This window comes from Rhinopithecus roxellana, chromosome 17, assembly GCF_007565055.1.
Source record: "Rhinopithecus roxellana isolate Shanxi Qingling chromosome 17, ASM756505v1, whole genome shotgun sequence".
Lineage (NCBI taxonomy): Eukaryota > Metazoa > Chordata > Mammalia > Primates > Cercopithecidae > Rhinopithecus > Rhinopithecus roxellana.
Window position 1 is genome coordinate 20,898,841 of NC_044565.1, and position 13,705 is coordinate 20,912,545.

Here is a 13,705-nt window from a genome sequence, read left to right on the forward strand (position 1 = left end):
TCAGCCTTACCTGTGGGCCACTGAGTGGAAGGAAGCAGCTGGTCAGGCCTCAGAAGATCATGGTCTCCTTCCAGGAGGGAAGTGGGACAGATCTTTGTTATGCTTTTATCAACAGGCTTCCCATGAGACAAGCCATGGTCCCTTCCCCTCCTCTCTAGGACCACATGCAAATGGCAAAAATCAGCTAAACTTCTGAGGTAGGGAGTTGTGTTGTTTCCCCCACCCAGGACTGGTGTCCGCATGCATGAGGACACTGGAGAGGGGAGACAGGAGCTTGTGGGTGTGGGTCATGCTGTATAGGTCTATGTTAAATTTGGGGACCCAGTCATAAGGAGACATGTATGAACATGAGAGCTGAAGGAGGAATAGCAGCAATGGGGAGAAGGACAGTAGAGACTGAGTGCAGCATCAGTCCAGAAAGGTGGCATTTCATTAATGACAGAAGCCTCAAAAGACGTAATGAGCATCTCCAAAAATCTAGAGGAAAAGGAAGTCAAATCAAGACAAAGTGAAGCAGGAGGAAAGGGAGAACAAGAAACACATTAAAGAAGGAAAAATAGAGTTGTTGGTGATAGATCTTACCTGCACACTTGCTGGGGGTAGGGAAAGGGGAAGAAAAGTCAAGATCAATTGGGAAATTGACATTTGTAGCAGCAGAAAAAAGTTAATATGGGTGGAGGATTTGGTCATTACGTGGGCAAATGGTGAGGCTGGCAGAGCAGATAATATAGATGTCTTATGCATTTCTCTCCTGTGACTTTCCCATACCTGTCCTGCCCACAGGGCCCCTACAGGAGGTCAGGGAATGTGCTGCCACTGTGAGTGAGGGCTAGGCTGGCCAGCAGGGAGTGGTGCAGGCTTTGGGTGATGTTTGGAATTTAGAAGGTGGAGCAGGATGTCAGAGGGAGGTCACCCTGTGTATCTGACACTGCCTCTGTAGAGAGGCTGGTAGAGAGGGGAGCTCTGCTGAAGAGAAGAGATTTTGGGAAATGGGCAGGGAATCTCACATAAATGACATGATTTAAAAAAAAAGATGACAGAGTAGAAGATGAAGGCTGTCGATGTGAAAATGAGAGAATATCATTTCGAGGCAATAGCGAAAGGAGATCTGTTATCCATAAGATGGAAGTTAATGCTATGTTACAGAGTCTGAGGACTTTGGAAAACTTTCTGAGAGGGTACTGGAAGCAGCAGCAGCAGGCAGGGTAGATACTGACCAAGATAACGGGTAACATTGCTAAGTCCCTGGGTGGAGGAGACACCATGCACCCAGGGGGAGAAGTGGGAGGCTGAGGTTTGGGACGCCAGACAGCTGAGGGGGTGGGGAGAAAACACGGAGGGCTAGCCTTACCGGTAGCTTCTGTGCTGCAAGAACCATGCTGATTGTCACAATTTTGATGCAATTGCATCCTGTTATTAGCCAAAATAATGAAACTGGCTAACATGTATACCAGCATCAAGTGAAATATTTGCCAGGTAGGCAAAGAACACTGGGGAAAGCAAGGGAGAGAAATAGGAAGTGGAGAAATAATGAAAATGTAAAGTAGAGGATTTATAAAACATTTAAGTGTTCATACAAATTTCATGTTTTTGGTAATAGAATCTAAAATATGTAACTATATAAGACTATTTTTATAAGAAAAGCATGTGTGAATCACACAAGTTAAAACTATGGATGTGCTGTGCAGTGTCTTTTTTTTTTTTTTAATAAACACATGGCATCAGACAGAGCCATTGAACTATTATGCTATTAACATTGTAAATAGCGTAAGAGTTCATTCAGTGCACTTCACTTAATATTTTTTTCACTTTGGTTACAGGGAATGTGATATAGTTAGAAACATAGCAGACAGGAAACTCCAACAATGGCGTCACTCTCCTCTTGACAGCGTCTTGACCATCTAGTTGGGGGATTTGGTGCTCCAATGAAGTAACTTTGTTAATAACTCCATTGCCCCCCTTTTTTTTCTCTTTATTTTGGTGGAGGTTCCCAATTTTATTAATGCCACGCTACCGCCTCAGGAGCGCATCACTGCTCAGGAGATTGACAGCTACTTACGCCGGGAGCTGATCTACAAGCGAAATGAGAGAATAGGGAAGCGGGTGAAGGCCCTTTTGGAGGAGTTCCCTGACAAAGGCTTCTTCTTTGCCTTTGGAGCTGGTGAGTAGTGGGTTACCTCTGAGTAGCCTCTGAAATCTGAGGCTTCTCCCAAGAAGGGAATGTTGAGGTGAACTCCTGCTTAGGGCCTGTGTTAGTCATGAAGCAAGATGAAGGGAGTGACACTTTCCTTGACTTATTTCAGTTGCAGAGTGGCTCCAGCTGGGGATGCAGCATCCAGCATGGTTGAAATGTTGCTGGATGAGCTGGTGCATGTGATATCACCCATAGCTCTCTCCACACATGAGCCAGCTGGGAAAGCATTTTTGTCCTCTGAATTTCATACTCAATCCCAACTTCTTCCTGGTACTTTTTGCTTTGTAAACTTTCACTAAAAATATATCTGTCTTTACTCTTCTACCTGACAATGAGCCTCCCAAGTCCAAGGCCTGACACATCAGCTGTTACTGACTGTTAACAGCACACATGGAGAGAGAATAGGACAATTATTTTCTTTTGTGGGCTTCTTGAAATAAATTTTATCCCCCGGAGTGACTCTGACACAGAATTCTTTGCAGCCTCAGGAATTGAGGATAAAAATGCCAGAGGCTGGACAGTATGCAGAAAGATCATTTGCTGGACTGGGCTTTGTTGTCTCATATTTTTTCTGCTAACTTCATAAACTTAAACAAGTCATGTCCGTCAGTTTTTTTTACCAGTAAGATAGGGGGTTGGAGAGAAGCAACTCTGAAATGGCGGGGTGAGGGCCTCCAAAAACCTGTTCTTCCATAACAGCAATAAGAACACTGGAGAAAATGGTCAAAATCAACTTTTCCACAGCTCTGGAAATTAATTAAAGGTTTGCAACAATCCTAGAAGTGTTTACTTAAGAAAACTGGATGAATTTTGATAGAAGCAGTGGGCTTTGTGGCATTTTAACTTGTTCTGTTTTTATCTCCCTTTTCCCAGCTTCACAGTAGTCTTGAAAATCAGGAGCCTTGAACTACACTAGCTGTGAAAACCATTTGCCTAATGGTTACTAGAGGGGACAGAATGGGTTCAAAGTTCCTCCAAAGCTCCGTCCTCAAAGAATCATCACTATTTGACATGTCCAATAGCTCCCTGAAATTTCCATTCCCAAGCTTGTCTTCATTTGAATTGACTCAGAGCTGCTCTGTGTGAATAGCCCTATTCTTACGGTGTTTGTTGAAAACAATCAGTGGCAGCAGTTTAACATCATAGTTGTTGGAAATAGCAATATTAATTGAAGCTTACAAGGGGCTGCCCAAAAAACTTAAAAGGAAAATACCATAGGGGATTTTGAAAAGCTCTAAAATATTCCTAGAAAGTCACATGCATGAGAAGGGCTGTGCACATGCCCAGGAAGGACCTGAGAAGGTCCTAATCTCTCTCACCTCTGGCTGATCTTGAGGCTCTGTGTAAGCAGGGTGTGAAAGCTAAGGCAGGGTCATAAATTGCCTGCTGAAGCATCAAAGACATGTCCCCAAACTCACACAGACCCTCTGCAAAGGTTGGGAAACTTACCAGTTCAAGGAATTTAAGGAAATCTCTGTTCAGTCATTAGCCAGCCACTAAGCTAACTGAGCAGATCCTTCAGTGATCACACACAACAAAGAATACAGACTTTAGAGACTTAGTCCTAGAAAATCACTGAACAAACAGCAACAACAGTGCACCTGGGAAGAGGGGACAGGAGAAAATGATTTCCAGAGTTGATATGTTATGTTATTTAAATGTCTAGTTTTCAATAAAAAACAATTACAAAACACAGAGCAAAACTAGAAAGTATGGCCCATACCCAGGGAAAAACAAGCAACCAATAGAAGCTGTCCTTGAGGAAGTTAATATCTTGGACTTACTAGAAAAAGACTTTAACACTAGTTATTATGAACATGTTCAAAAACTAAAAGAGGCCGGGTGTGGTGGTTCATGCCTATAATTCCAGCACTTTGGGAGGCTGAAGCAGATGGATCACTTGAGGGCAGGAGTTCAAGACCAGCCTGACCAATATGGCAAAACCCCATCTCTACTAACAATACAAAAACTAGCCAGGCGTTGTGGTGCGCACCTATAATCCCAGCTACTTGGGAGGCTGAAGCAGGAGAATTGCTTGAACCTGGGAGGCAGAGGTTACAGTGAGCTGAGATCATGCCACTGCACTCCAACCTGGGCCACAAGAGTGAAACTCCATCTCCAAAACAAAAAACAAAAAAAACAAAAAATAAAAACCAAAAAACCCTAAAATAAACCATGTCTAAAGAATTAAAGTTTGAGAACAAATCTCACCAAATACAGAATATCAATAAAAATATAAAAATTATTTTAAAAGAACCAAATAGAAATTCTGGATTGAAAGTATAGGAACTGAAATGAAAAATTCACTGGGGGGACTGAACAGTAGATTTGAACTGGCAGAAGAAGAATCAACATACATGAAGATAGGTTGATTGAGATGATTCAGTATGAGAAAGAGAAAGGAAAAGGAATGAAGAAAAATGAATAGATCTTCAGATACCTGTGAGACACCCTCAAGTGTGCCAATGTACACCTAATGGGAGTCTCAGAAGACAGGAGAGAAAAAAAAAAAAGAAATAAAAAGAATATTTGAATTTAAAATTGCTCAAAAATGTCTCAAATTTGATGAAAAATATTACTCTGCACATTCAATCAATGAACTATAAGTTGTATAAAATCAAAAAGTTTCACACCAAGGCATATCATAGCCAAACTGTCAAAAGCCAAAGACACAGAATCTTGAAAGCAGTGAGAGCAAGGCAGGCAAAGGATTCCCAATAGGATTAACAGCAGATTTCTCATCAGAAGCCATGCAAGCCAGAAGGCTCTGGGGCACATACTCAAAATGCTGAAATAAAAGACTGTCAATAAACATTTCCACATCCAGCAAAACTCAAAAATGAAGGAGAAATATGTTGCATGTGAGCTGAACAGAATTTGTATTCTGCTACTGTTGGATAAAGTATTCTTTAAATGTCAATTAGATCAATTTGATTGATGATGCTCTTCAGTTCAACTATATTCCCTATCTGATAATTCCAGAATCTCTATCATGTCTGAGTCTGAGTCTGATGCTTTCATTGTTTCTTCAGATTGTAATTTTTCTTGCCTCCCAGTGTGCCTTGTAATTTTTAATTGAAAGCTGGATATGATGTATCTGGCAATGGGAAGTAAGGGAAATATGTTTTTAGTGTGAGGGTTTATGTTAATCTTTCTCAGAGTTGGGCTGTTTAATATTTTGCTGTGGTCTGAATGTTCCTAAAAACTTGTGTGTTGAAACTTAATTATTATTGTCATAGTATTAAGAGGTGGGGCCTTTGGGAAGTGATTAAGACATGAAGGCTTCACATTCATGAGTGGATTCATGCTTTTAAAAGGACTGGAGGAAAGTAGCGTAGGCTCTTTTTTTGCCCTTGTGCCTCCTACCATGTGAAGATCTAGCATTAGCCCCTCCTGCCATGTGAAGACTCAGGAAGAAGGCCCTCATCTGGGCATGGTGGTGCATGCCTGTAATCCCAGCACCTTGGGAGGCCACGGCAGGAAGATCACTTGAGCTCAGGAGTTTGAGAGCAGCCTGGTCAACACAGTGAGATCTCACTTCTACAAAAATTAAATAAAAATTTAGCTAGGCATAGTTTGCCTGTAGTCCCAGCTACTTGGGAAGCTGAGGTGAGAGGATCACTTGAGCCCTGGAGGGTGAGGCTGAAGTGAGCTATGAACATGCCACTGCACTCTAGCCTGTGTGACAGAGTAAGACTCTTGGTATAAAAAAAAAAAAAAAAAGGCTCTCACCAGGCACTGAATGCCTATGCCTAGATTTTGGACTTCCCAGCCTCTAGAACTGTGATAAATACATTTCTATTATTTATAAATGACCCAGTCTGTGGTATTTTGTAATAGCAACACAGACTAAGGCATGTTTGATGTACCTCTGGGTCCTAGAGGCTTCAGTTTCCTCTAGTGTCCTCTAGTTTTTCCTCTAGTTTTTTTGTCTTTGTGTTTTCTTAAGAACGTTTCTTAAATAGAGTCTGAGTCTTGCTGCATTTTCACCTGTAATCCACTGTTATTTTACTGGAGCCCTATTGATGTGATGCTAAAGTGAAGATACCATTTCATACTCGGTTATAATAAAAAAGATGGATAGTAAAAGGTTTGGTGAAGACATGGAGAAATTGGCACCCTCATACATTGCTACAGGGAATGTAAAATGTGTAGCCATTTTGGAAAACTGTTTAGCAGTTTTTCAAAATTAAACATGGGGCTACCATTTGATTCAGCATTTCAACTTCCAGATATATGCCTAGAAGAATTGAAAACATATATCCACACAAAAATTTGTACACAGATGTTCATGGCAGCATTATTTATAATAGCCAAAAAGTGGAACCAAACCAACTGTCCATCAACTGACATGGATAAATAAAAGGTGATATATAGATACACAATGGAATATTATTTGGCCATAAAAAGGAAAGAGGTACTGATATATGGTACTACATGGATGAACTTTGAAAACATTATGCTAAGTGAAAACAGCCAGTCACAAAATCACATGATTATATTTATATGAAATGTCCAGGACAGGCAAATCTATAGAGACAGAAAGTATTCATAGATTAGTAGGTGCCAGGGGCTGGGGTCAGAAGGATGAAAATGTTTTAAAATTAGATAGTGGTCGAACTTGCACGACTTTCTGAATATGCAAAAAAAATCAATGAATGGCATACTTTAAAAGAATGAATTTTATGTTATGTGAATTATATTCAAATATTAACAAAACTTATAGAAATATGAGGGGTTTGGGTCCCACATCATGCTCATTGAAAAGTTCTGCCACAAAACAAATTGCAGTTTGTGCCCGCAGCAGTGCCTGTGAGTATGTGGCAGTTTTCTTCTTCTGTAAGTCGTGTGTTTCATGTCTGGATTGGGTACCATGTGCACATTTCTACTGTCTCAACAAATGGCTTCCTGTAACAAAGCTGTTAGCCTGGGCCTCACTCTTGAGGCACTATAACAGTGGTGCAGGCAGGCCCCAGATGAGAAAGGAAACAGAGCCAGTGGTGGTGTCCCAGTGCACCACCCTGGGTCTGCATGGATGGAAGGTGCCCAGGTGCTAGAGTGTGGGTTTTTGCTTTCCACTCCTGCCAGACTTAGGTGAGCTCCCAAAAGCTTCCCCTATGTCCAGTGCAGGGGTAATGGGGCGCTGGGGAGAGGGGAAAGGTCGACTGAGTTCTGGGCTGGCGGGAGGCTGGAGCATAGCTTGGTCTGAGCAGTTCGGTGGGTGGGCCCTCGTGGTGGGGGTTGTGCCAAGCAGGTGGCACAGGCAACACCAACACCTGAGCTTTCCCATTACTCAGGGCTCGATTTGTGATACTGATGCAGTGCTAGATGGGGGCGTCAGGAGTGCCCAGGGGCTGTGACCCCCATCTAGCACCGGCTCCTTCTAGGGCAAAGTTATCTTCCTGTAGCCACTTTCTCTCTGGGCCTTCTGAAGGCTAAGTTGAGCAGAGGAAACTACAGAAATTGCTCCCAAACACATTACTGTGTGCTTTTAAAACTTAAAAGCTGTGTGGTTAGCAAACTTTTAATTGCAAAATGGGGATATCTGAAAACGGAAAGTACTGGAGTTTTAAAATCAAGCAGCAACTTTTGTCATGGGGATGTGGATATAAAATACGAAGATTACAAATGGAAATCACCTTTGCAGTAGAAGAAAAATTGAAGTCAGAAGTGCTAAGTAGAAACTATAATCACTTGTTCTAAATTGCCAGTTCCTTATTTGCAAATGAATAACCTAGGATGAGTGGTGAAAGACACGACTTTTTTTCTTATTTAGGTGTCGATCTTAAATCAGCTCATGCTGATTTTTGGCTCCTGTTTGCCAGGGTTACTTCTCCAGTGGCCTCCTCTCCTACCCCACATTTCTAGGTTACAGCTATCACCCCTGCACTGGCAGCTGTCTAGGCTGGTCTAGGCTGTGGGGAGGAGAGGGGAGGATGGGAGGGAATGGTTTTGCCAGACTTCCCTTTCTGAGCCTCTGCTGACCCATGAACCCCACCTTTGATGCATGAGGGTGAAAATGAAAGCAGGAACCATGGGCCTTCTGCTTCCTTCTTGGGGCCTATTTGCTGTACTGCCACAGGCTCCCAGGGTTCCCTGGTTGTGACTCCTGAGACCATAGTGGGTTTGTCCTATGCAGAAACCTCCAAGGACAAATCTTAGATTAGATTGCCTTTACTTTTTCTAGAAAGTGGTGATTGGGAAGTAGCCATTCCTTCGGTCCCACCAGCCTCCCTGTTTTCTCAGAGAGCATATTTGCATTCCATCCTGTAGTTGGGAATTCTCCTCTGCGCCACCCCCCCTTTTTTTAAATTGAGGCAGAGTCTTGCTCTGTCATCCAGGCTGGAATGCAGTGGTGCAATCTCAGCTCACTGCAACCTCCGCCTCCCAGGTTCAGGTGATTCTCCTGCCTCAGCCTCTTGAGTAGCTGGGATTACAGGTGCCCGCCACCATGCCTGGCTAATTTTTGTGTTTTTAGTAGAGATGGGGTTTCACCATGTTGGCCAGGTGGGTCTTGAACTCCTGACTTCAGGTGATCCACCCGCCTCGGCCTCCCAAAGTGCTGGGATTATAGGTGTGAGCCACTGTGCCCAGCCTGAATTCTTGTATTTTCTCCAGACCAGTGTCCTCACCTTTCAGGATCCTGCTCACATATCACCTCTTCTGGGAGGTCTTACCAGGTTGCAGTTTGATGTCCAGGCTCTCCCCTTAGCTGTGTGACTTCAGGTAACTTGCTGCATTGTTCTGATCTTCAGTGTCATCGTCTCTGAAATGCTACTGATGCTGCCCTGCCTGCCTTGCAGGACTGTTGGCAGGCCTGATTCTAGAAGCTCTCTGGAACTGTACTGCGCTGGACAGATAGGCAGGGGGCTTGGCAGGGTAATTTCTTGGTTCTAGGTTGTGTGTTTGGGAAGTATGATTGGTGGTCCTGGGAGCTGCAGCATTTCAGACTGTTTTTCTCACTGCAGGTCATTTCATGGGCAACAACACAGTGCTGGATGTTTTGCGGCGTGAAGGCTATGAGGTAGAACACGCCCCTGCTGGACGACCCATCCACAAGTAACCGCCCTGTGCTTCTATCTTGGCTGGGGAGCTGAGACCCTCATGGGGCTGCCTGGGCACCAGGGTGGGCTGCTATCCTGAGAAACTCCAGAGAATCCCTGCCTGGTCATTTCCCCCACACTTGACCTTACATGGACATTTTACTGGCTTTGTGTGGCTGGGGCTGTGCCAGACGTGGTTGGCAGGGTGGACACTTTGGACTGCAGAGGCCACACTGGCCTTTTTCTCAGTGGTGTTTGGGGAGCAGGGGAAGGTGAAGGGAAGGTTGCCTAGGGGTCGAAGGGTAGGGAAAAGGAGGAGTAATTAGGCTTAATGTCCAGTGTCCTTTGCCCTAGGTGCTTTGGAAGTTTTTGGGAGACAGAATCAGGCCATGACAGTGGTAAATAGGCCAGAGGGGTTAGGGGTGAAGGGAGTGCATGTCTGACCCCTCTCAGGGCAGGAGCAAGTCCCTTCTCTCTGAGCTGTTTCCTCCTCCCTAGGTTTTTTTTTTCTCTCTTTCTCTCTTTTTTTTGCCAAACTGCCCTCTGCCCCTGCAGACCCTTCTGTAAAGAACTCAGGAGGCCCTCAGCAATGCTGTCCACCCACTGGCCTCCCAACTGGTCGTCCATCCTGGTGGGCCCCAGGTGTCCTTCCTCTTCCCCTGTAATAGTCTGCTTGGGCTGTCATAGCAACCACAACAGACGGAGTGATTTAATCAACAGAAATGCATTTCTCACAGTTCTGGAGGCTGGAAGTCCCAGCTCAAGGTGTCAACGGGACTGGTTTCTCTTGGGACCCCTTTGCTTGACTTGTAGATGGCCATCTTCTCTTCCTGCTGGCATGTGGCATTTTTACCTGTAAGCGAGCATCCCTGGCCTCTCTTCTAGTAAGGACACTGGTCTTATTGGACTAGGGCCCTCATTTTAACTGAATCACCTCTTTAAAGGCCTTAACTCCAAATGGTCACATTCTGAGGTACTGAGGATTGAAGCTTCAACATGTGAATGTGGGGGGCACTCATCAGCCCCTAATATCCCCTCCATTCCTCTGGCCCCTACTCCCTCCCAATCCATGGTCAGCAGCCCCCTTCTCCTGGCAGAGGTCTCAGCTGTAGCGAGAGCGCTCCAGGATGCAAATGCCCATCCCCTGACAGAGGATCCAGCAGTTGTGTCTGCCCGAAGGCCGCCCATCTCCAGCTGCCCTCTTTCTCCTCAGAAGGCCCCCCCTTCACTGCACCTTGTCTCCCTGTTCCCCCTCACCCCAGAGGCTCCTGCCTGGCAGGAGCCATGATTTTTCCAGTCTCCCTCCAAGCAGGAAATCCTGGATACATCCTGGACTTCTCTTATCCCCACCTGTCTTCACGACCTGTATTCAATATGTCAATACTGACCGCCCTTCACAGAGCACTTTCTGCTTACGGAAGGGCTGACATGAGACTGCTCATTTCCCTCCTCCACCAGGCTTTTGTCTTCCTCCAGTAAAGACTCGCTGGGATTTGTCCTTCTCTATTTCCATGGCCACCGCCCCATTCCAGGCCCCTCTCCCTCTGGTTCACTCTTCACCCTCCTGTGGGACTAATCTTTCCAGTGTCCCATATTCAAACCCTCCGTGGTTTCATATTGTTCTCTTTCAAGGTCATTGTCTTCACGCGGAGGTCTTGGCACTCAGACCCTATCCTTCAGCACCGATCTGCTGCTTGCTTCAGAAGAGCTTCCATCCTGTCCCCGCCTCTCCACCTTTACTGACGCTACTTCCCCCGTCTGAGGAGCCCTCCTCTCCTCCCCTTGACTGGGAGGATCCCGCCCCTGCCTGAGTCAGCTCTGCTGCAGGCTCACGTCTCCTGCCTCTCTCCTTCCTGTTCTCCTTGAGATCTGGAGGAGCCAGCCCTTAGGGGTTCTCTGTGCCCTGCAGGACTGTAGGTCTTTCCTCCCTCACTGGTCTCTGGTCCCTTCTCAGCTCTTCCTGCCGGGCTGACTGGACTGGGGTTCCACGCACTGTCCCTAGGGTGCTGGAGAGGGCCCTACCTGGGGAGTGTGTGTGTGTGTGGGGGGGGGGGGGGAGGTGTGTAATGTGTGTGGAGTATGTGATGTTTGTGTGTGTGTGTCTGGTGTGTGTCTGGTGAGTGGTGTGTGTGAGGGGTGTGTGTTGTGTGTGTGATATTTGTGTGCAGGGTTTGTGTGGAATATGTATGTGTGGGGTGTATGTGTGTGTGTGTCATGTGCACGTGTATGGTGCATGTGTGGTGCATGTCTGGTGTGTGTGTTTGGTACGTGTGTGTGTGGGGGTGTGTGTGGTATGTGGGGTGTGTGTGGTGTGTGTAGTGTGGATGTGTGTGGTACATGTCTGGTGTGTGTGTGGGTATTGTGCCTGTGTGTGGTGCATGTTTGGTGTGCGTGTTTGTGTGTGTGTGGGGTATGTGTGGTGCATGTCTGATGTGTGTGTTGTGTACGTGTGGGGTGTTTGTTGTGTTTTGGTACGTGTGGTGTGTGTGGTACGTGTGGTGTGTGTGTGTGTAGTGTGTGTGGTACGTGTGGTGTATGTGTGGTGTGTGTGTGTGGAGGTATGTGTGGTGCATGTCTGATGTGTATGCTGTGTATGTGTGGGGTGTCTGTTGTGGTATGTGTGGTGTGTGTGGTACGTGTGTTGTGTGTGTGTGTTGCTGGTTGTTCCCAGGCTCCTTAATTCTGCCTCTAACCCTGACACCTGCCTTTAGGGAAAGGAAGGTCAGGAATCGGTCTTTTTAGAAGCTCTCCAGGAGATTCTGATGCCCAGTGAAGGCTGAGAACCAGTGTTCTCACTTTCCTGGGGAGGAAAAGAACATTTATTGGTGGATCATCCAGTGGTAGCCAGGTTTATATGGGCTCTCTGTTAATGCTCAAAACCAGCCTGCAAGGGAAGTGTTCCTTCTCATTTACTAATGAAGAAACTGTGAAAGGCCACACAATTAACCAGGACCAGGAAATAACCCAGACCCATCCACCTCCTAAACCTTTTCTTTCTACCCTTTCTTCTCCCACCTTTTACTTCCTAGCCTCTATGTCTTTGTTCATGCAGTTTCCTCTGCCAGAGATTCTTTCCCTACCCACACTATCCCCAGTTCTCTCTATCAGAATCTGTGAGATCCAGCACAATTGCCACATCTTCCTCCATTGCTCCAGCCTGGGTTCATCCTGTGCATGACCCCAAGGAACCTACAGTTTGTGCAAGAGCTCTTTCTTTCTTCTAGAGCCTTCTGGACAAGGATCTAATTTTCAAAATTGGATTTCCAGAGTACCTATCCTGGCATCTGGCACATGATAGGATCTCAAATAGGATTGATTGCTGATGTGCTACTATCATGGCCGGTGCTGCTCACGTGCATTCATTTATTCAGCCAGTGGGGGACCTGAGAGGTTTTAGGGGTGAACGTGCATACAGTGGTCCCAGGTGAAGCCATGAGAGAGGATGAGGTCTCCAAAGGAGCTCCTGTTCAGGAAGAAGGGACAGGGTCCTGGGAAGCTAAGGACCCAGGGAAGTGGGTTGGGGAGAATGCCCACAAAGCGGGGCTGGCAAGGAGGACCAGGGCAGCAGGGGGATACCTGTTTCCTTCTTCCCCTCCTCGGCAGCCATATGGTAGTCCTTAAGGGATGATTCTGGTCATGTGGAACTTGAATCCAGGGCAGGCCGGTGTGGCTGAGGACATGAGGGCTGTTAACTGGTGATCTAGCTTACTTCAGGCCCTGCCAGCTCCCTTAGTCTTGGGGTAAGCCAGTATTAGGGAGACAGAGATGGGTGTGCATGTTGGGGTGTGGGGAGGGCAACTAGCAGCTGCCACTCTCCACTTGTCAGCAGGCTGGAAAACACAGGAAATGCTCCTGAATGTGAGGCTGATATTCTTTCAGCAGAGAAGAGAAAGAGATGGGGTTCCTCTTGGGCTAATCTGCAGAGGGCTTAGCCAGTTCCTCCCTCCTCCCCCCGGGATAATGGATACTATGTTAGTTTTCTATTGCTGCTATAACAAATTATCATAAACTCAATGGCTTAGAACAACACAGATTCATTATTTTATAGTTCCGGAGATCAGAAGTCTGACACAGGTCTCACTGGGTGAAATTAAGGTGTGGGCTTGGCTGCATTCCTTTCTGGAGGTTCTAGATAATTTGTTTTCTTTTCCTTTCCAGCTTCTAGAGGCTGCCCACATTCCTTGGCTCGTGGAGACTTCCATCTTTAAAGCCAGCAATGTTGCATTTCTATAACCATTCTTCCATAGTCATATCCCCCGCTGACCACAGAAGGGTTCTCTGCTTTTAAGGGCCCATGTTATTAGATTGGGCGCACCTGGGTAATCGGGGCTACTCTCCTCATCTTAAGGTCCTTAACTTAATCACACCTGCAAAGTTCCTTTTACCGTGTAAGGTAACGTGTTCAGAGCTTCCAGGGGCAAGATCATGGACATCTTTGGGGATCTGGCAGATGTCCCTTTGGTTACAC

The 13,705-nt window shown here is 45.9% G+C and overlaps 1 protein-coding gene across 3 annotated transcripts in view; it reads left to right on the plus strand.

The window, feature by feature from the left end:
• The window catches only part of TRABD2A (TraB domain containing 2A), a 56,247-nt gene that overhangs the window by 36,608 nt on the left and 5,934 nt on the right, over positions 1 to 13,705 (plus strand). Inside the window, exons 4-5 of one of the 3 annotated variants that reach the window (XM_010359840.2) lie at positions 1,987 to 2,161; positions 9,163 to 9,253. In XM_010359840.2, the coding sequence (XP_010358142.1) occupies positions 1,987 to 2,161; positions 9,163 to 9,253 (266 nt within the window). The remainder of the gene's footprint in view (positions 1 to 1,986; positions 2,162 to 9,162; positions 9,254 to 13,705) is intronic. The other 2 variants (XM_030921520.1, XM_030921519.1) reach the window with 2 other exon arrangements.